Source organism: Mus caroli, unplaced genomic scaffold, assembly GCF_978045245.1.
Source record: "Mus caroli unplaced genomic scaffold, Mus_caroli_1 scaffold_18, whole genome shotgun sequence".
In the NCBI taxonomy this organism is placed as follows: Eukaryota; Metazoa; Chordata; class Mammalia; order Rodentia; family Muridae; genus Mus; species Mus caroli.
Window position 1 is genome coordinate 13,449,577 of NW_028227273.1, and position 23,678 is coordinate 13,473,254.

Genomic DNA, 23,678 nt, shown 5'->3' on the forward strand with positions numbered 1-23,678 from the left:
TGAGCAGCTGGGAGCATTCTCCTCCACCCCATGAAGTCTGGCCTTGATCTTTCTCCATTGTCTCAACTGGTCTGTACCTGAGGCCTGCCCACTGCCCCTTGAACTTTCCCTCTACCAGATGCTCATCATAAGTCAGAAAAAAATTTAAGACGTGAATATTCCAGACTGTCTTTTAGCCCCTGGCACTGTAAGATTTTTCTGTTCCCTTCAGTGCCCTGGTTATCCTTTTATCCTTTGAAATACGCCATGTAGGAATTATTTCCCTCTGGGGGTTTTAAGACATGAAAGGAAACACAATTCTGGAGGGTTTTAAACTTTTTCTTTCAGTATATATATAAAATTCACAAACAAAAGCTCTTATCTTGGGGAAGCTTATATCATTTTTGAATTTTAAATACCACACAAGAATTTGAGATAAAGCTGGTTCTATTGACTTATCCACACTTTTCTTTTTTTCTGTGGCACTGATGTACACCCAGGAGTATAGCTCAGGGGTCTATACTTCTGTGCTTCATTCACAGTGTGGGTCTAAGTGACTTTTTGACTCTCTGTGCCTGTTCTTCTGCCTGAAAAAAATGGACACTAATACTTATGGCAGTTCAAACATAATTGGTTAGAGGATTTAATAATACGTTCTGTACATTAATATAAAGTACCTCAGATTTTACACTAAGATCAATTCTAAACAATGTCAAAAGGATTGGAGAACATGATGATGGGGGAAGAGAAGTTATGAGCAAGATAGGAAACTCTGTAGGTGGCCATAAAGCTCTAGTGTGTGTTAGGTGTGTCCACTATATTTATGTGCCTATTATTTACATTTTTAAGTGATATAGGGTTGGTTCCTTGCAACCTCAGTCTGTGTATTTTGCCCCCTAGATCCCGCTCCAAAAGGTGAGGTGGTTCCTTTTGTTTAGTGTTTCCCTGCACTAAAAATCAAAACTATTTTGTGTTACTTTTATAACAAAAATTATTCATTATTAATGGTTTATGTTTCAGTTTTTTCATTTCCCAGCTTCTAGTAAGCTGCTAAGGCTAACACATTCTATACTGTGTTTAAGTAGGAAAGCATTTTACAGTTTCCACATCATGACGCTGTATTTCTCAGTGGGCCTTAAGATAGCTGGCATATAGCAGACATCATACTGATATCTCAAGGAGAGCAAATCCCAATGTCTCCCCTGGAAATGCATTAGATACCACATCTAGGGATGGAGACAGTGGTGGCCCTCTCTAAAGACAACTCCACAGGTCACAAGAGAGTGAACACTAAGACTTTCTCTCATGTCTCACCAAGTTACGAGAATAAATTATTTGTCTACACTTAGTTTAAGTTCAGACGGATGGAATTTGTGTAATTTATACTACAGTTCGTAGCCATTCCGCCCTGCCATTTTAAACATATATTTAAAGTACTGTATGAATGCTTCTCCATATGCCTTACAATTTTCTTGAAATTATTCCTATCTCGTCGCCTCAGTTTTGACATTTTTCACTTTTAAAGCATGCCATACTGTAGCTATATGCAAACTCTTGATCCCAGGCTCTTATTCACTTTAGAATAAAAATCAGACCGTAGGCTTTATGTTTTAAACAATTTCTGAAATTAGCAAAGACTTGCCTTTATCGTTCTGCACTCATTATTTCATAAGTAACAATTTTAAAGCTTAGTCTACTGGAAGTATTCAGCTCTGAAGTAGCTAGCAGTAAATGAAATGCCAAGACATTTCTCCTCAGCCCAGATACATGAGACTGGGATGCATGTGACAAGGGGATTTGGTCATTGCAAGTCGACGTCAAGCTGCCTGGAGTACACAGCTGTCTAGGTGTGGGTGGGCGGAGTCTGGAGAAAGCGCATTCAGGATGCTCTCCAAACAGACAGAGGAAGGATTACTGTTAGCTCTGGAAGCCAATCTCCAGCAGAATGAGAGTGAACTTCTGTCCAAGGATTTGTCAAGAAACGCACTTGCTCCAGCCCTCTCTTAAGCACAGATGTGGGGTCAGAAGGGAACAGGACAACACCCAATCTAAGCAAGAACTTCTCAGTGGGAAATTCTACCCAGCTATTCTGAATCGGCAGCCATCTGAGCTCCAAAAAGAACAGCAGGGAATCATGTTGGCTTAGTTTCTTCCGGTCATATCCCGTCCACAAAGACCTGATGATGTTGGTACAGAACTCACAGGCAGACAGGTTAACGCTTCACAGACTTCAGTTTCTGAAAGATTGGACACCCTTCTCTCAGAAATCGGGATATAAAAGCACATGCTTTGAGACAGTATAAGAGAACATGAACATTCAATTCAGGTGCAGCAGGGTGTAAACCAACCTACCCCCTTCTGCATACCGCTGTGCATGACATGCTGTGTGGAGACACGTTGTCTAACACCTGCAAACCTTAGTTTCCTGGCCTGACTCATACAAAATTAAAATCCCCCCACAATAGGAAGGTCGTTAAGCAATTAAACTGCTTGTCCTGAAAGCAGGAGGGTGAGGATTGGATTAGGAGTCCCAGAAGCCACATAAAAGCTGGGTAGAGATGGCTGCCTAGCTGTAAAGCCAGCAATCAGAATGGTGAGACAGGAGAATCCTGGAGCAAGCTGGCTACCTAGACTAGCCTCATCAGCAAGCTCATGGTTCAGTGAGAGACCCTGACTCACTGACTAAGACAGAGCCATCAAGGAAGAATTTGACATCAACCTTAGGCTTCTACAGGCATGTATTTGTATACATGTGAGCCCACACACTTGCAAACACACACCTAGGCATGAAGAAACACATGGAGGCAGGAGAGGGATTGAAAATATATCTCAGAGTACTGTTGTGAAAACCACTCATCTTTAAAGTACCTGGCAGCAGGAGAAGCATAAAGCAAATACTAAGAGAAATGTTATATCTCATTTTTCTTCTATTTCAATCTGCTAGTTGAAAAGCTTAGTCATCTGGGGTTTTTAGCCCAAGTATACCTATTAAAGCATGGGTAGCTGCATACATTATTGGCCTATCTCCCTTGATATATTATGCTGGGGGACGTTGGTGGGTAGATATCCTTAATGGCTTTGTATCCTGCTATTTTATTACATCTTCTTGAGCTCCAGCCTCTGAACATTGGCACTTCAAGTCAGACAGTCACAGTATTCAAGGGGAGCCACTCTACAGTGTGTATGTGCATCTAGTTAAATGGTAACATTTTCTATCATCCCAAATGGTCTACCCAGAGCCAAGATTCCCCAGTACCTATAGTGTCGGCTCCTCCAAGAGGCTGCTTCGGGGAAGGAATATTTTGTCTTTTGATACTCTAATGTTAGACAGCCAGTTTCTTCACGACCAAGAAAGGTCATAGCTAAGAAAACAGCACTGTCAGACCCACAGTCAGGCTGGAGGCAAGGCCACTGGGGACAGTGCCAGGGAAACAGTCCTTAGCAGCATTAGTCACATCAATGCTTTCCTACAGACCCCATCTTAACCCTACTACAGCCGGGAGCCATCTGGAGGTTCAGTGGTCAGTACTCACCAGCGCAGTCACCCACAGTGAGGTGATGTTAATTGAAGTTGAAAGACGTGTGCAAGAACAGAACTTGACAAGGATAGAGAAGTAAAAGAGGGCTGGATACCAGATTTCATAAGAATTCCTCTGTAACCAATGCCACAGCTGCCTTTTGTTCTAAAGTAAAACCCTTCACAAACACAGCCATGAAAAGAGTCCAAAACACTTGCAAGAACCTAGGAGATCCACTCCATCCCATCCTGCAGCTCCTATTCTTTCTGATCAGACCAAGAGCCTGTACTACATGACTTGAAAGTTTTCTGCTGGCAGTTACAGCCCTTAACTTATTTTTCTCAATACTGAGTGAGCACATGGCATTGAACACAAGGCTGGATCATGACCAAGATGATAGCAATGATGTCATCCCTCGGGAGGCAGTCCAGGGAGCATAGATACTCAGCATGTGTCACACCCAGCCTGAAACCTTACAGAGGCCTTGGATTAGTGCCCCAGTGGCACACCAGCCAATTTCACTCAGCCCTATTAAAATCACAGGGTAAGAGAGAGGCATTAAAAATACTGCATTCCATCTTATCTGAGACTTTTTACAATAGTCTCTGCCAGTCAAAGCAAGGACAACAGTAGACACAGGATGCTATGTGTACACACACACCCATGTGTGTGTGTCTTCTTATACTTGAAATACAAATGTTATGTTTGTGTGTTGTGAGAGAATGTAAGTCCCCACTTCTTTCCATCTTAGGTACATTTAACAAGAAGCAAGTTTTATGTAAAATAAAGACCTCAGTCCCTTTAGCCCCATGAAGATCAAAAGGTGTGCAGTCGGTCCTCTGACAAGTGGTGTTTGGTTGATTTTCCTCCCTTTCTCCTTATATTTGGAAATAAGATAATTTAAAAAAAAATCTCAAAAGCTACTCTTTTGTTCTTTTAAATGCAGGCCACTCCTACATTTTTAACACAGTATTCAGGCATTACTTTCAACCCATAAAATTCACACATTTGAAGAACACCCCATACCGACTGTTTAGTAAATTCACTATTCACTGCTATCGTTACCCTAAAAACTCTTGTTTTAGGTCATTGAATACTCCTAATAAAGATCTCTCACCATTGACAAATAATGTTGATTTCTTCCTCCAGCCTCAGGAAATCTCTTACACACTTTCTGACTCTATAGTTCTGTCTTTTCTGAATTACCACTGAAGACATTTTATTATAAAAATGTGGGTTCTCCATTTTACTGTAATTGTATTTCCTCTTATAGTACATAAGGATGGATTTATTGAATATAAATTTAAAGATGTTTAAGTGTCTTTTTACCAGACATCTTTCAACCCCGTGGAAGTATTTTTCATCTTAGCTACTTTGGACATCTGTAAATTTTGACATCTTTGAAGCAATCCAAAAACCTCAAAGTACCTTCTCCCCAGAAATACTATTAACTCATACATTTTTGTTTCCTAGGAGAAAAAAAATTACACAATGACACTTAGAACTAACACTGAGGAACTGTAGGATGCTCCCCAATGTTTAACGTTATATAAGTCTTTTATATATGTCCTTGACCACTTCAGTTTGTTGATCATAGCCAGTGTTAAAGAGTCCAAGGTCATTAATTCAGCTTCTCATTTTCCAAAAGTGTCGTGAACAATACAGCCTATCACAACTGTTAGAGAGAGAATACAGAAACCCAGACCTATTCACCAGGGCCTATCACCCTGTACAAAGAATTCACACTGCTGCCAAGCTCATAAGAAGAAATATTAGGCTGCAGGAAAGTGTCTCTTCATTATCATGTCACGGACACAGTGTGAACAACAGAATGACTTCGGGCTCATTGGTATTTTTAGAAAAGAAGGCAAATTCAATTGTCACTTAATTTAAACAGTAAATCTTATGTGTGGGTATAAAAGAATGTTGGTATCTGTTTGGGATAGAGCATGGTATAAATATGAAGTCACAGCACTTGGCATTTATGTGCAATACCAGCTGGATACCATCTTTGCTCCCAGCACACAGACCTTACAGTCTGCGTCTTCCCGGGAATGAAACATAAGCTATATATGACTTGTTTATACTCTGCTTCATTCTAAAAAGTAAATCCATGAAATGCCCTCCATGATGTAGACACCTTTCCCAGCGCATGATCACCAAAGATGCTAAATTGGTGAGTGACCATATTCAATAACCTTCATTTAGCTCAACAAATATAAATCCTATACGTCATGCACAGGAAAAAAGATGGCTGATTTGGGCTCTATTATTTGTGATCAGAGAGCTGCATTATGCTCATTTTCTTCTTTCCTTTTGGAGCACAGGGGCCTCTAGGGCATGGGCTCTCATAAATTGCAAGCTATTATTAGGTTATCATAGTAAAACATCATGGGTCGAGACGAACAGCAAGACTCTCTGCAGATCCAAACATAAATGATCCCCAGTAGGGTCTGTACCCAGGCTCAGCAGAGGACTAATTATAGCCTGTCATTCCTGAGCTGTATTTACAAAACAACAGAAAGCCCACAGATGTACAAAATGGTCATGAAAATGTCCTTCTTCTGAGGAATATGTGTGTTGAGGCTTCAGATGGCCCAAACTGGCAAAGAGAGCCCCCAGAGGTAGCTTGTTTGTCAAGTGGGGATCTGAGGGTAAAACAGCTGGGTGGGAGTGGACAGTTGCTATGTCAACAGTTGCCATGGCCTTGTGCAAGCAAGAGTGTGGGGAGGTCTTACCTGCCCCACACTCTGTGCTTCCAGAGTTCTACATTTAGGCAGTAGAGAGAAACCGATGCAGAAGAAGTTGATATCAGAAAGTTTTCTAAAATCAAGTATTGTTATCCTGGGTCTATTATGGAATTTTTAGTGGCAAAAAAAAATAGCATAAAAATCTGTAAGATTTTTTGATAAGGTCTATAAATAACTAGGGAACCTAAACAGATCTGTGAGATAATTTGGCTCTCCTACATGGAAAACTCAAGTTGTCTTTCTTCTGCCCTAGTCATAAAGGCATTCAAAAAGATAGCTACAAAGAACGCCTCAAAGATACTCAAAGAAAGGAAGTAGCGTATGAGCAGGGAATAGCCGTAGGCCGCTCTGCACCCTGTCCCTTCATTCATTCTAGAAATATCTCACCAAGAACCCACTCAGCACTAGGCATAGTGTCACAAGGGAATAGCAGATGGATGTGAACAATTCCGTGGAGCCTGCACTCCATTTCTGAGCGTGGAACATAGTTATGGAGATGGAAGCTGTTGAAAAGAAAGGAAAACACACTGTGGTGTCATTGAAGAGTCCTTATTTGGGGTGGGGCCACATTTAAATAGGGTTGGTTTACTCCTTAGACCACTAATCATTGCCAACTTGCACGTAAGCCTGTAACACTCCCCCTGAAAACTGACTGGTGTTGTCTTTAGGACTATGGACCTGCATTGACTTTCTGGGCTTCCCATCCCACACAGCACCTTTGAACACTTGATGTTCTTCTTCTCCTGGGCAGCTGCTGCTCTCCTCTTGCGTCTGCCACATCTTCTCTCCCCCTTGCCCTGGATTTCCCTCCCTAAACTTTCTATCTCCCTTCATTCCCAATATTCTAGGTTAGTTCTGGCTTTGAAAATATCTAAATCATGGTCCCACTAAGGCGTCACTTATTAATGTTGATTCCCTGAAGGCATAACATTTTAAATTAATACACATGCAGAAAAAAAATATTTCAATGTCATCTAAACTGCCATGGCTTCATTGACAAGAAAATAATTTTTTTGTAACCTAATCACTTTAACACCCACAGGAGCTCTGGCAGTTAGGTAATACAGAGGGTTATCAGTGCCAAGCATGGGCCATGACCTAGGAAGGTGAATGGAGATGCTAGTCCCTCCTTGGGGGTGTGGTGAGGTAGAGCTAAGGGTAACTGTCCACCTAACCTCATAGTTGTTAGAAAAAGCAAGCAAGCCACAAAACAGCTGTGCAACCATTCTGAAATTGGCATGCGTGTTACAATTAAGAGTTGTTTGCCAGCAGGTTTTAAGTATCTGAGGCTATTGTTCTGAGTGGCTGGGAAAGAGGCAGGTGTGTTCAGCTCATTTTATCCTAGGCATTTTATGTGATGTTTATAGTAATGATTATATATTAGAAAGATCCCACATATACAGGCTAAATGATGTGGGCATTATGTTTCTTCTTCAAGTATCTCAAAGGCAAAGCTCTTTGACCAAGTCTGTAAAAAGGATTTGTCAGGTTAAATGAATAGGCAGATCAATTCCATGCAGTGCAATCAATAAGCCATACCACAGGTAAATAAAAGATAATGTATCTATAACACAAATTACAAAATGAAGACATAAAGTCAGTAGTCAGAAGGAAGAGAAGACACAGAGGTACCTTCAGCTCTGTTGTCAAAGTTTACTTTAAGATCATACTCCTTAGCTGAACATGGTGGTCCATACCTTTAATCCAGAGGAAGAGGCAAGCAGATCTCTCTGGATGCAAGGGTAGCCTGGCTGCATAACTAGTTTCAAACCAGCCAGGCTACATTGTAAGACCTACTTTGTCTCAAATTTTAAAAGTTTGGAGATAAAGAAGAAAGAAAATAATCTACTCTTTCATATAATTTTTCCTATCCTGGACACATCCCTGAACTTGGGCTCCAAGCTAGGCCCTGCTAGCCAGGGCACCCCCAACTTGGTCTCTTAGAAAACCCCCTCTCATCCTCCATAACCCTTAAACAAATCCAATCTGTATGTTGTATTGAGACTCTACGTCTGCCTGGCTTAACCCTGACAATTAGCACAGCCAAAAGGACCAGAAAACATTTTAAGTTCAACCCTTATTCCTGCCTAGATAAACTTTATCACTAATAAGACACACACACACACACACATATATATATATATATATATATATATATATATATATATATATATATATATACATATATATATCTTATGAGTCTTTTAATAACACAAATAAAAATGCATACCCTTTATAAATGAGGCAGAAGTGTTAATAAGCTGTAGAATATATAGTCTCACCACCAATTAACATTCCTATATCTTTCAAATTTTAAATTTCTGTAATTCTTAAGGAAACTGCATAAAAACATGCACACTGGCATATTTTGACCCTTATTTTTTAAATGGACTAATCTTTTACAGATACTACATCATATATTATACATATTACACAGATTGCATATATCATACATATCACAGATATTATACATATTAAGCATATCATATCACACATATTACATATATTACACATCTTACATATATTAAACATATTGCACATTATATACACACACACACACATATATATACATATTATATGATCTTTTTCGCATAATAGTAATATGTTGTGGACACTCACAATTTTAACAGTTCTAAAATATTATGAGTTACAATTTATTTTATCAAGGATATTAGACAAGTGGGTTTTTCCCAACTTTTTTCTAACATTAAAACTTCTGCATAAACTAAGACTTTACACAAACTTATCCACCGGCTAAATTTATTTCACATTTTAGTTCCATTTCTAAATCAGAAGCTGGAATGTTGGACCAATGTTTGTTCTTACCTCAGCTGTCTACACAGGTCACTTACACAGGAATGAGCTAACTGGGGGAATCCAAGCCCAATCACAGCAAGACAGGAGCTAGGCATTGTTATAATCAACAAAGCAACCCATTCAGAAGAATCCATCTGTGTGGAATAATTATCTACAGGACAAAGGAACATTGTGACTGTCTTCAATGTGCTGTCTAGATCCACAGGGTCGGTTGTTACAGTACCTGAGCTGACCAGGAAGTTCTATCACAGCCTATAGGTGAGAAGAAGGGTTTGGAGATGGGTAGGGGCAGATGTCTTCAAGTACAGTTTCTTCTACTGGTCCTTGGCAGGTGCCTCTAGCTTTAGCAAGATGCCTAGCTCCAAAGCACGTGTTTTTTCCCACTCTAGAGTGGGACTTGAAGCAGAGATAACCTGAGCAGATTCAAGGAGAAGGGGAATGAGAATTATACAAAGCATGGGAGGGCAAGTATAAGGTTCTGATACAATGATGGAGGGAGAAAAAAAGACAGAGAAACAGAGATAATGAGAGAAGGGGAAGAGAAGTAGGGAGAGAGGAGAAAGAGAGAGAAAGACAAAGACAGAGAGGGAATAAAAGACAGAAGAAATAAGCTGGGTCTGAATTGTCTTAGAAGCAGGAAGTGAGTTTCTCTATCACAAACCAGCTGGCCTGAGGAGATGCCAGCTAATGCTCCAATGTGTTCAATTGCTCCTCCCTTCCAAAAAGCATCCAAATGCTGCTGAATTAATTCAAACCGAATTTGTACTCTTATAGACTCCATGTTATTAACTTTTATAGTAAAAGTAATAGAATCAAACTGCAAATATAGAATTATCAGAACCCTGGTGCTATTTTTAAAACAGGTTTACCCATGTTTGCTTCTGGATATTGTAGAGAGGGAGAACATAAATGTAACCCAAGAAAAGCCAGAAACCTAGAACTGAACAATAACTTTAAAGTCAGTTACAACTCTGTTAATGATTTGGAGCAGTGGCTCTCAGCTTCCCTAATAGTGTGACTCTATAATACCGTTCTTCATGTTGTGGAGATGCCCAACCATGAAATTATTTTCAATCCTGCTTCATAACTGTAATGTTACTACTGTTGTGAATATAATAGTGCAAATATCTCTTTTCTGATGGTCTTGGGTGACCCTTGTGAAGGGTCATCCATCTGACCCCCAAAAAGGTCGTGACCCGAAGGTTAAGAACTGTTCTAGAAGAATGGAGGGCAGTCCATAAAAGCAGCTGGCTTTTAGCCTCTCTCCAGCCCTCTTCAATAGACTGTTTTACTTAAGAAGCCAAGCTGCTACTTCTGTAGAAAATGATTTCATTCATTTTATTCACTTGTGCAGCCATCTTAACATTGAGTTGTTAAAGTTGGTTGCAAACATCTTTGTAGTCATCCCAACAACTGGTGATGAAGAAATCTGCCTCCAGCTAGGGTACTGCTCTTTTATACTGAACCTCAAGGTTTACCTCCTATTAGTAAAATAAATTTCATCACATTCCTTATTCTTTACACTTTATTTGTCTCATCAATAAAACAAAGGTAATAACAGTGTACATATTAGGTGTCTTATACAAAATTAGAATCCATGTATTATGTCTAACCTAGTGAGCCTCAATAGATGTTCATTCTTGTCTCAATTGCCACCATCTTTTGTGGTCATAGCAGACAGAATCACATTCTCCTATCTTCCTACAGAAAGTCCACTAAACCCAAATCACCTCTTTGAAATAAACTGTGATAAAAGATCAAAGTAATAGCACCATAATCTCTGCTATTGATGGAACAAAAAAATTCTGAAACCATAGTAATAGATATTAAAAAATGAAATAAAATAAATAAAAACCTACCACCTTCCAGGTACCAGGCTAGGTCCTTTTACATTAGTTTGTAAGCTCATTTTAACAGCTGAACAAATAAGCACTTACATTTTACCTCATTTACAAATGAGGTTTCAGAAGCCTTTGAGATTAATTATCCTGAATTAACTTAGACAGTTGATGAAAAATGAGAGCAGAACCAGATCTTCTTCTGAAGCTTGGCTCCTTGCTCTCAGACTTGGGGTATTCAGATTATGTGCTTAGGACCAGTGTTCCTCAGTAGCAGTCATGGTTACCCACAGAGACACACTGATTCTGTTGGCCACACGAGCCAACTACCTACCTTCGAGTTCATTTGTTAAATGTTCCCATGATGAGCAGAAGCTAGCAGCATTCAGCAGCCTGTCCATAAGGTTTAAAAAGAACAAAGGAACCTCTCTCTGATCAGTCCCCCTCGGCCCCCTTACTCATCAGGCATGCACTGGCATTTCAAACCTGTAACTTATAAAGGTCATTTTGACTTCTTATAATAAACAAGTGGTGCTCAAAAAACGAGGGTCCTGAGAGTGCAAGCACACATATTCTGCTCCACTTCAGACCCATATAAAAACCTCAAAGGACAGCCAGAAGGGGATATCACTGCTCTTCTGTATACTAGGCTAGTTTATTTAGGATTGGATCTAGTTTATTTGGATCTTTAGAAGAACCAAAGAGAAGATGGATTGAATGATCCAGAAATTCAAATAAATACAGCAATTCCAAGGCAAGGAAGCTGTCAGGGCTGGGATGATGGCTCAGCAGTTAAGAGCATCCACTGTTCTAAAGAAAAACTTCAGTTCCCAGCACCCACACCCAAGGGTTTACAGCCCCCTGCAGCTCCAGCTGAAGAGACTCAGGCCTCTGTTGGCACAATTCCTCTTTCCCAGTGTTCACATAAAGAAATGAGAATAATTTTTTTTAAATGCTCAGGCTACTTATTTTGATTTTTAGCAAATTTTATCAAATGCCAGGAATCTATTCCACCAAGGAGGGACCTGCAATCCTCTCAATAATTTATGGACATTTAATTTTAAAAAAAAAAAGCATCCTGATAGATGGGAAGATTGTCATTTTGAGCTGAGGACATGGATCAAAGTACACTTTGGAACGGTGATTAAATAGTGTGGGCTTTCTCTTCTCCACCTTGTGTTCCCTGAAAAAGAAAAAAACCTCTCTTTGAATTAGAATTTGTTCCTTTGATCTTACACTCTAGCATAGTGTCAGTTCCATGGTAGGAAATCTAAGGCCCAAGAGTACCTTTGCAAAATGCTCACATTCAAGTGAACAGCTCAAGATGAAAAGTAAATTGTCATTTAATAACAAAAGCAGGTCTGTCTGCTGATGATGTCAGAGCTGTCCTGTAGGAAGCCTTGCCCAGTTAGCCCAGGGGAGGTACCCATCTTCCTTACAGGGAGAAAGAAGCCACGTATGCCAGTGGTTAATGCCTGTGAAAGCGTTAAAGCTGTCTTATGCTATGGCCTCACCCCAGACAATTAAGCAGAAAGTCAGGGAGGGCCAGCTAGTTGCTCTCTCCCAAAGCTCTCCTGCTGATTCTTATTTTCCCCACCTTGGGGAGGGGGGAGGCAGATAAGAAGCAGGAACGTTGATCTTGCCAGCAATCAACCTCTTGCAGTTTTTAGTGACTATCTCCATATCTTTTTCAATCTCTTTAAAGACAGCTTTATAGGCAGAAATTTTTAGTTTCCCCTTCCCCTCCCATAACCAGCCTTTTACTTAGTTTTTACAATTCCTTTCCTTCTCATCATTAATCAATCAATTGTAATTCTCTGGTTTCTGGCACTCTGCTGGGAAGCCAAATAAGGACTGTGACCGGGGTGAAGTCCATATTTACTTGGGTATATAAATGTTACAACTGACTCAAGGCTAAATCCTGTTTGTGTCTGGCTAGTGATAGAAGAATTAGCACCTGAATAAATTATTCCTGTCTGGATTCTGAGAGGGAGGCAGAGAACACGGAAAGGAAGAAAGAACAGAGGAGTATGCATATCTAATGCTTCAACTGCCCTGACATTACAGCCACAGGGAAGACTGGAACTTAACCAGAAAATCTCTGACTTTTGATGACTTGCAAAAATTCTTAAAAGAAGAATTGCTTTGATTTTGAAGAATAATTTTTATATGATCAAATTGAAAGACATGAGGCTATAAAGTTGGCAAGTTTCTATTAAGACAAGTGTTTGTTACAGCTCCCTCCCAAAAATTCAGACTCATTAGCACAAAGTCTGACTCCTTTTCATGTAGAGTGTCTCTGGCTCTGTTTGGCTGTAGAAATAGCTAGTGATATTAAGCACTCATTAGATTCTGTTCATGGTGACTCATTTCCCTTCAGACCCTACAAAGTACTCACACTTCTCCATGTTCTCCTCCAAGAAGAAGAGCGAAAGCCTAGTTAATTTAGGAAGATCACTCCCCTTACCACCTCCATTGGCGTTTCAGTATAGCTGTGCAGAAATAGTGTTTACAAAACAAGCACAAAGCATAACTGCAGTGAGATGATTACAGTCAGGCAGCCTCAGCATCTCCACTAAGACCACCCATGATGTTTTATGCACAAAATGACCATCATATCTGGGGCATCAATTTTCCAAGAAAAACCAGATGTTTCCTGCCTCTGATCGGCTGCTTCCTAGAACACCAGCACCAACTCCTCCTCCCTGCAGGGCTCTAGCAGCCATTCCTGTTCCTCCTGTTTCAAAACCTGAGAATTCTGGATCCTAACTCCTAGCCCTGGGAATTAAGACACTTATTAAAAGGTATATTTCTAAGTGCTTTTTCTATAGACTCTAAGTAAATCAGCCTAGAGTAGATCCCAAATGTACATTTTTATAAGCAAAGGTTGAGCAATGGTTGCCACATATATCTGATGCTAATAATCCGCAAACACAATTAAAATGAAGCACAGCCTTTGAGACAAAGCTTCCTCTATTCCATTTATACAGTAGTTTCCCTGATGAAGGTGGAAGGTAATGATTTCCAACATTTCTTACCTTCTGCTAAAAGATAAAAGTCTGTGCTGGCTGGGTTAATTTCATTAACACTAACACAGCTTGGTCAATGCAATATCTTCGGTTCTGAAAAACCTTTCTTCCTCGAATCACCACTGCTTTTCCTGAACCATGGTCACATCCAAGTTTCTACAGAAAAAGAACAAAGCCAAAAGGAAATTTAGAATGCTGGCATATTGGGTGGACCACCCAAACAACAGTGCTGGAAGTATCTTGGAGCTCTTCTAGAGTCTTTGAGATGAGGAAATGAACTGGAAAGGCAGGATGCCTTACAGAGGAGCCTTCAGATAGCTCCTTTCCGGACTCTTTCCTTGGTGAGCTGCCTGCCGCTTTGACACCATGAAGCTCTGTCTACAATGGACTGTGTCTTAAAGCAGCTGTAGTCCGTATGGGCTGAAGAAGTAACTGCATCGCAACCGTGAAACGAGGCCTCAGAAAAGTCACTCCTAAGCACAAGCTGGGCAGTTGTCCCAAAAGAGTAGAGGATAAGATGAGCTGTCTGAGATAAGGGGACACTCTTGATGTATAACAGAACTCTAGGTCCCACCTGTGACATTGTAAGGATGGCCATTTTCAGAGGAGATGTTCAGATAGCTATAAAGTTAACGGGATCCAGGTTAAGAAAAAACGTAATTAGTCCTAGAGGAAAACAGGGGTCTATTCCTGTATGCTGACCTGACGACTTGGCCAAGGTTATATAAAGTGAACTGGAAACCCAGTCTATAGAGAACAGTGGTGGCCTAACTTTCTGATGTGTGGTTTGATTCTTGGAAACCCTCCCCATTCCTGATTTATAGTCATAGAGAATAACAAGATAGCACTAAATGTTGGAGAGTTTACAACTGACGTACAGTTAATTAAAACTCAAGGCAGAAGTTAAAGCATGAAAGGACAGCTGGAGACAAGCACACATGAAAGCAGATGTATACCATCATCAACACGTCTGAGTGTATGTGAATCACATCGGAAGTCTGATTCCTGTATCTCTGTATTTAGCGAGCCGACCTCTGAACATGATAACATCACTTCTAAGTCCATGGCAGCTGTTTCTTGGATTTCACTTTGCACATCAGCATTTGTCTTGGTCAACCACAGTCAAGCTGCAGGCTTGGGGCTCAGGATAGGATTTATCACCCTCTAACACATGGGGTGTGCAAAGTTGTTCTGTGCACCGAGCAGCAGAGCAGCAACAGAGAGTGATTTGGGGAGACCCCAGTGCATTACATTTGGAAACCTAAGCTATGGCTTTCACAGTCAAGGTTAATGGGTTGGACTTGCATGCTTTTTTTTCAGGGTTTCTCTGTGTAGCCCTGGCTGTCCTGGAACACACTTTGTAGACCAGGCTGGCCTCGAACTCAGAAATCCGCCGGCTTCTGCCTCCCAAGTGCTGGGATTAAAGACGTGTGCCACCACGCCCGGCTTGCATGCTGTTTTTTTAAAATGTTTTTACATAGCTCTTGAATCAAAAATAAAAGTAGACAAGAGACTCAGTGAATAACCCAGGTAAATAAAACCAATCAGACTCTAAGAGGCCCTGAACATGTTTTATTTATGTCGTAACTTGTTAATTTTGATTAATAATTGTCAGGGACTCCAGAGAAAAGTATTTGAAATCAGAACCTGTTGTTACAAATTAGAACATTCACACAATATTCACATAAACTGGCCACTGAAAAATAGCAATAGTAGAAATTGCCACAGACCCAGTATGCTCTCCAATCTAGCAAACCTTGGGTCATCAGAGCCCTGGATGCATGAGGTTTTGACTGTGCTATTTTCACCTATATAGGCAGAGAATGCCGTCTGCAGAGTTGGGATAGAACCCCCCAAAACCTGTGCAAGGAAAAGGAAGAGTGGTTTGTAATAGGTCCCTGAGTCAGAAGGAGGGTATCTCTTTTCCTCCAGAGACTGCCCCACCTCACTTGGTTGGCCATCTGTCATTGGCAATCACCCAAGATCAGAACGAGACTCAGGGAATTCCCAGTAGTGGCTCTCCCCTAAGCTGCTTCCTCTTGGGCTCTTATTTTTGTTTTTTGTTGTTGTTTTGTTTTGTTTTAACTCTTTGTTCTACTGCACTGGCTGTCCTTGGAGAAAGAAAGCCACATAAAGTTTTTTTAGGCAACTTCAGTATCAGCAGCTCCAATAATTCTTAATAATGAGATGCGGAGGCCATTAGGGTAGGTCTGGGTTTCTTTACTCACGCATCTCTGAGGCTCCTGGTTGGGCTGCTATGTATGATGGGGACTACAGAAGAAAGAGCAGATTCAAGAGGTGGATTTAACAGGCTGTCCGTCTATACCTTCTCAGGCTTCTTTCCCTTGATACAGAAAACCTGCTCCAGACTTCCTGGGCAGAAGGAGCTGAGTGACTGTAGCAAACTAAGAGAAAAGAGAGCTAGTCTTCCAGGGATGGGAAACACGGTATGAACTGGGAATAGACCCTGAAATCTTGATGGCATAAATATTCTCTTCCACCCAGGACCCCATCCAAGATAAGATAATGATGTTAGTGATCCCAAAGTTACAAAAGTGGAATAATTACATCTAGCTGTAAGACCACAAAATGGTTAAATGAGAATAGACACAGAACCTGTGTGTGTGACATGGAATAAGTAGTATTTTTCTTCATCTCCTTAATTTTATAAGATTAAAAATAATCTGCCATCTATCACAGGCAGTGATCATAACCAGTGGCATGGGTACTCAGGGATGGCCAGATCCCCCTTAGAAAAATAGTGTGATATGCAGGTGCAGTAGGCTCTGGTCAAACTAAATACCCTCGTCCCCTTCACAAAGCACAGGATCTGCAGGATGAGATAAACATGCACACTTTTCCTATTGTTCCCATGGAAGTTCATTCATGGAATGCTAGCAAAGGAATAGGAGCAGAAAGAAGAAATGTATTCAATCACATGACATAGGTCATGTGAATTAGCATGTATGTGATAGAGTATGTGTGTGAGAGACAGACAGACAGAAAGACACAGAGAGAAAGACACGCGGAGACGCACAAAGAATGGGGGGAACTGTATGAGTTGGGGTGTGCATGCCATGCATGGGTGTGGAGGTTGAGGACAGCTTTGGGGAGTTGATTTTTTTTTATAAGTTTGAGGGATTGAACATAGGATTACCCACTGAACCATCTTACCAGCCCTGAAAAAAGCCTTGATGTCAGGAACACACACAACCCAGAAATGGAGTACTTTTATGATTAACAAGTGGAGCACCTCAATTTATAAACCAATCCACACTGCTCTGTTTTTATTGTCTCTACAAAGTAACAAAAAGCTACCTACCCTTCCAGAAAGTATAAGCATCCTTTTCTATATTCTATTCTATCTTCTGAACACCAGATATGAAGAGGTGTCAACTCCCTCCATTCCGATGGAGAACTGTGACTCTAGGCAAATGTCAGCTAGGATTACATTCTGATTCTTTTCAATTGCAGTATTGAGTTGCTTCCTGACCTTTGGAGCTCTCTCCTGACATCTTAGCTCTGTCATCTGTAAGCAATAGCTGCTGATACAGCACTTCACAAATACCCTCCTGCAACCATTTTCAACACATCGTGACACATAGAAAGCTTTTGGGATTCTGGGAAAATAGATTATTGGGCCCCAGGGATTATGACCAAGAACAGCTGGATAGAGTCTTGTAATAGTCTTTTGAAAGTCCCCACTGGATATAGTTATAACTTGGGCTGTAAATAGTCTTGAAAAGGAAAACCTGCCATGCAAGCCCAGTAGACAAAAAGCTATAGTATCTGTGGATAAAAAACTTATCTCAAATGACTTTCTCTGTCAGTGATGCAGACAGCACTAAGCCCTGAGCTCCTGAGATCTGTGTTCTGTTCCTTTGACCATAAGACTGACTCAAAAGAGACAGAGAAGTCTACTGTGGGCTTGACTCTAGTGCACACAGTAGAAGCTCCTTGTACCTCATGACTCTATTTTAAAGGTTAACTCAGTGTCATGGTCTGTTTCTTCTCTCTCCACAGACACATTTGCCAGCAAAGTAGCAGCTACCCAGGACCAGTATGCAGATGCGTCTATAGGCAATGTCACTGGAAGCAATGCTGTGAATGTCTTCCTGGGAATCGGCGTGGCCTGGTCCATTGCTGCCATCTACCATGCAGCCAACGGGGAACAGTTCAAAGTGTCCCCCGGCACACTAGCTTTCTCTGTCACTCTCTTCACTATTTTTGCTTTCATCAACGTGGGGGTGCTGCTGTATCGGCGGAGGCCAGAAATAGGAGGTGAGCTGGGAGGGCCCCGGACTGCCAAGCTCCTCACATCTTCCCTGTTTGTGCTCCTGTGGCTCTTGTACATTTTCTTCTCCTCCCTGGAAGCCTACTGCCACATAAAAGGCTTCTAAAGGAACAATCAGATATAGTAAATTTATATATATATGTATACATATATATATACATAAAAATTATGTATAATGAACAGAGGAAACTGACATTTGTCATGTTCACTTAACCTGCTGATGGAATCCAGCTTCAAGAACATCTGTACTAGGCCGGAAGTCAGAAACCATCATCTCCCATTCCCCGGGCATCATCAAGTTGAACAAGGCATGGAGGCAGGGTCATCTTGCAGCTCGTCCTAGAAGAGCTATACTCACTCCGAGTTCATAAATGGTTAAGGCTTCTATTTGTTTTCTTGTTTTATTTTGTTTTGTTTTGTTTTGTTTCCCGTGGTGGGGGGAGGAGGAGGGACGTGGGTGGCTGATGTTTGGCTTTCGGTTTTGGTTTTGGTTTGTTTTGTTTGGAGGGCCAAGATCTTCTCCTTATAGAAAGTAGTGATCCACCCAAAGGGGAGTGGATTTTGGATGAATATTAGAATCATTAAGATTCGCTCCTCACCTCCTCCGAACACTTTAAACATGACTTGGATTAAGGAAGGAGCTGGGCGTGGAAGAAGAAAAACCCACATCTTCACTACATTACCAAATTGTATGCTTATCTCCGGAATGTGAACAGTGGTGAACTGCCTCCAGAAAGAAGCATGGGAGCTGGAAAGAGCCAGGAAAAGCAATGGTTCTAGACATAGTTTAAGGATACGGTGTCTGGCACTCTTGTTCAACAGGTACAGGGATAATGTGCCTAGATTCCCAGGAACTCTTAGAACCCTTCATCCCTTATCTCTAGCTCTGAACTGTGATTAGCAAGACCCTTACTCCTTCCAGCCCAGCCTGTTCCCCGGGTTTTCCATCCCAGACCTCCTCCTGCTCTCCACCCAGCCCCTGCAAGCAGGAAAATTAACCCCACCCCCAAAGCCCTACCATTTCAGTCATCATCATGTCCAGGTCCCATGTTGCTCTTGCCTGGGATTTTCCATCCGTTTTATTTTCAGTGGCATCCATGGCTTGCACAATCCTGTTCCAGTCATGACTGAACATTTGCCCCTCCTTCATGTGCCTGTTAGGGACTGTTGTCGTGATCCTCATTACACAGTGCATGGACGAAAAACAAATAAAACAAAGCGTATCTGTATATAGTAGAGTATAGCAAATACTGTCCTCCCATTCAGCGATGTTGATTGGACATTGAAGACATAAGTGAGTTTTCTTTTCACCTGAGTTATTCCTTTTGAGTTGTGATTGAGTTTGGATATTGATAGGGATAAAAGAAGAAAATGGCTTATTGTTCATGAATCTTGCACGCTCATTACTAAGAAGCAATAACTGTCGTGTGAAAAGATATTAAAGTTGAGAGGATAGCAGGCAAACTACAAAGATGTCTATGAAATAATAGCCATGTAGAGCACATCAGAGGTCTCTAAGAATCACCCATTAATTCAGGTAGACTGAGAAGAAAGGCTGGGAGACCAGTGGATACTGTGGATGTGCCTGGATTTTTACAGCCACCGTTTCCACATCACCCCTCCCCCAACATATTTATTGCACATCTGCTCTGTCTGGCACAGAAGATAGATAGTGCTAGTTGAGTTTATTAATGGAGAAGGCTGTTTTGAGCCGTGATTTGTTCACCTTTCAGTCCAGATAGCAACTCCTGAGTGGAAGTCTGAGTGACCAGTGGGACCTTAGCGGTCCACTGGGTATGACTAAGAGGAAGTTACTCAAAGAGACTGGGAGTAACCATTGCAAGGAATGACTCTTTCCATTCAAAATACCAAAGAGCAGAGATAAACCCAACATTCCAAAAGCTGTGATTCTACTGATGGGAAATGGGATGGCTTGGCCCATCTCTCAGACACTTCTCTGAGCCTTTCTGGCCCTCTGCACTGACTCCAGATACTTAAGAGATAAATGTAGCTGAGAACTCCTTTCCCTCCTTCCACTCAGTGATCATAACATTCATTGTTTAACCAACATTTAGTGACTGAGTGAATAGAAACTTGTTGCCCATTCAGTAGGCCAGGTAATACTACAACCTAGGAGCAGAACAGCGACCAAGACAGCCCAAATTCCTGCTCCCAAGGGCTATGTAGTGAGTGGGATTCCTACTCAGAGAGTAAGAGTTGACACTGAGACAGTTTTTATCTTGGAAGAGAAAAAGAATTATGACTTTTAACCTAGGCACATTAAAATTGCACAACAAAGGCAGTTGACCAAATGCTCATGTTTTGTTTTTCCTAAAAGAATGTAATTTTTAGCTCTGGAAAAGTACTCTTTCTAGCCTTGGCCAACTCGTAGGTATTTTTATCTTCCTAATTTAGGCCAAGCAGGGCACTATGGTGGTGACCAATATCACTGAGAAGACCTAATTAGCCGGTGTTTAGTCTCTGTGGCAATGGTACCTTTCCATCACAACACTCCACAGGCCACCAACAGTGGTGACAGTGGGGACTCCTCAGGGGAGCCCTCTAAGCCATCCTGTTTTGATTTTTTATTTTTAATCTTAATTTTAGATTTTAAAAGTGGAAAGCTAGCCTAGACGTACTCAGTAAATCTAGTCAAAGGATATATGTGGCTAAAAACCTTAGAAAGATTTTGCACTGGTTTTTGTTTAGTTCTGTTTTTTGTTTTGTTTTTAAGCCATCTTTGGAATGTCAATAATTCTGTAGTGAATTTCACAGAGAACTTCCCAAGAACGTCTTGCTGTTGGTCAGTTTCAAGTTCAAGCTTTTTGGTGTGTTTGCCTTTTCAGTCTTCATGCTGTAGGGAAAATCTGATCTGGATCTTCAGGGTTCTTAATTATTATGTGTAAATGATTTCATTTGATTTGTTTGATTGTTTTTATTTTGTGTGTATTGTGCACGGCTTTAGGGGGACAGGCACACTCGGTGCTGTTCCTAACAATTGGTACACATTATTGACACAGAAAAAAAAAAACAAAAATCAATAAAGTTTCTAACTGTTTGTGATTTCATCACCAGTGGCACAGCATGTTCTGTACTGTGGAATGTCCCCTCTCCTCACTGTCACCTACTTCATTTTCAGTTGTTTGTTTTCATGCTCTGAAGAAATAAAGACCAAAAAGGTATCCTTGTGCAATCTATATCCTTATCCATTGGAAAGGAGACACAGCCACAATCCAAATCCATACACTTGTCAGCCCTTCGCTCATGCTGTGCTTAAACGGCCCACGAGCAGCACGTGGAATCGGAATGTTTGTCTGTTGTGTGATGCTGTGATAAGCATTGGGTGTGCCTTCTTTTCACCATTTTTCCACCTTTTAATTTAACTCTATCTTCTTGCTTCCTGAACCCAAGCATATGAACTCACAAGCTATTACTTGTTAAACAACTTTCATCACACAGCTCATCGTAGTAAATCATGCCACCCATTGCACTGGTTTTTTTCGAAGTATAGTTACTTCCCTAGGGACAAACAAATTGTTCACTTAGTATCATATATTGTATTTCTTCTTATTCCTAGAACAACTTCTTTATGTTGATAACTTCTGATTCTATGAATTATATAAGTCACTGACTTTCATATCTCATGCAATCAAAAGTACACAGAAAGAGGTGACACCAGACATAGAATAAGAATTGTGGGGAGGAATGCCCTCTTGCTCTGGTAGAATCTGGACACTGGATACATGCAAATCACTCTTGGTTCATCTGAGCATCTTAAAGTTTCCCATAGGCCCTTTCATCACAGCATCATGTTGGCATGTGTGGCACACTTTCAAGGGTGAAAAAAATGAGGGACAACTCAAACACTCTTCTTGAATCAAAGAATCTAACCATAACAAGCCCTAGTTGTACTTTTATGACTTTAGGAACACTGAGCCATTTCACCATTGACAATATACAATCCATTCTAACTTACAAGTAGCATCCAACAGTCCTTACAATAATCATGTCTGTTGGCCAAGGCATTCTAAGCATGTGACTATTGGTTGGGGTATTAGAGGCATGACACATAGAAGAGACTTGCAAAATCACATTTATCATACTGGGAATATGTGTTCTTGTGGATAGATTTGGAATGTGTGCTTGTGCCTCCCTACAGATTTTGTTTTATCACTGATTAGGGATTTTGCTATTCTTTTCAAACACTATTATTGCTGTAACTATTATTGTCAAACATTCTAGCAAATTTGAAAGGTTTGGGTTGAATACTGATGATGGTACTCTATCTCCAGGGATACCCTGGGAAAGAAACACAAGTGGAATAGTTAGGTGTTTCATTTTTAATATTTAACCATGGGTAACAATCTCCCAAAGCAGAGAATGTCCTTCCTGCAGAAGGGCAAAGCACTGAGGGGTAGAACTCCCACGAGAGACAGAATGTGCTTTCACTTTTCAGTCCGCAGGAAATGGTAAGTATCCAGCTTGCTGTTCGCAGCCTGCCAAGATGTCCAAAGAGATCCACTCAGAGAACCTCTGGATTTTCAGTGTCATCAAAGGTTCTCTGATTTCATTGCCTCAAGGGGCATTTAAGGAGATGGGTTTGTAAACCATTATTTTTGATATACTCACTCTGAGGAAAGACCATCACTTCTTAGTGTGCCCTTTCCTTTCCCTATGGCCCAACCTTGTCATTCTTTCATTGGCGAACCTTGGTCCATCCAGTAGACTTCGTGATGTGCCTGGTATTGCCTCTCAGCAATAGGGGAAAGCTCACTCTATAAGGAATTGCTTGGGAATTTTTCTTCTAGAAGCAAACGCCATAGAAAAATCAAATATGTTGACATTGCAGAGACATTAGAGACCCTTGTGGAGACACACTTTAGAATAGTGTCATCTCCACAAATGCCTGAGGTATATACTACCCTAGAGTTCTGTGTTACTTTATGGATTTTATCTCTCTTGAGGTCATATTTATCTTGCCCCTGTGTCCACTCCCTAGCCTATTCTATCAATATATGTAGGTACAGAGTGGAAAAGAACAAATATATATATATATATATATATATATATATATATATATATCCCCAAGCCCCATGAGAGTGTCTCTAAAGCTGTCATATGTAAAACAGAATAATGCATATGACTCTACTGGATACTGTGTTTCAGGTATAGAATGGGTAGGAAAATTCACATTAATGACCAAATAAAGCAAGAAAGAAATTAGGAAACTTCAGAGTTGCTGGATCCGTTTCGATAGTTAATTCACAAAGCCAGACCCTAGTAGTCGGTGTGGTACATAATTTCAGGTATGCTCGGCCAAATCTAAAACTGTGCTGGAGGAAGCGAAAGCTGGTTGATTAGGTTGGCTGATGGTTGCACAGCCCTCTCTACTGGGACTTCTTGTAAGTGAGCTTATAATTTACAGAACTTTTTCTTAGACTCCCTTGAAGACA

The 23,678-nt window shown here is 40.8% G+C and overlaps 1 protein-coding gene across 15 annotated transcripts in view; it reads left to right on the plus strand.

Annotated features, from left to right (window-relative positions):
• The window catches only part of Slc8a1 (solute carrier family 8 member A1), a 355,838-nt gene extending 334,545 nt beyond the window's left edge, over window positions 1-21,293 (plus strand). For all 15 annotated transcript variants that reach the window (XM_021185824.3, XM_029471274.2, XM_029471275.2 and 12 more), the window contains one exon: window positions 17,955-21,293. In XM_021185824.3, coding sequence (XP_021041483.1) covers window positions 17,955-18,331 — 377 coding nt within the window. In that variant the 3' untranslated portion in view covers window positions 18,332-21,293. The remainder of the gene's footprint in view (window positions 1-17,954) is intronic.
• The last annotated feature ends 2,385 nt before the right edge of the window (window positions 21,294-23,678 follow it).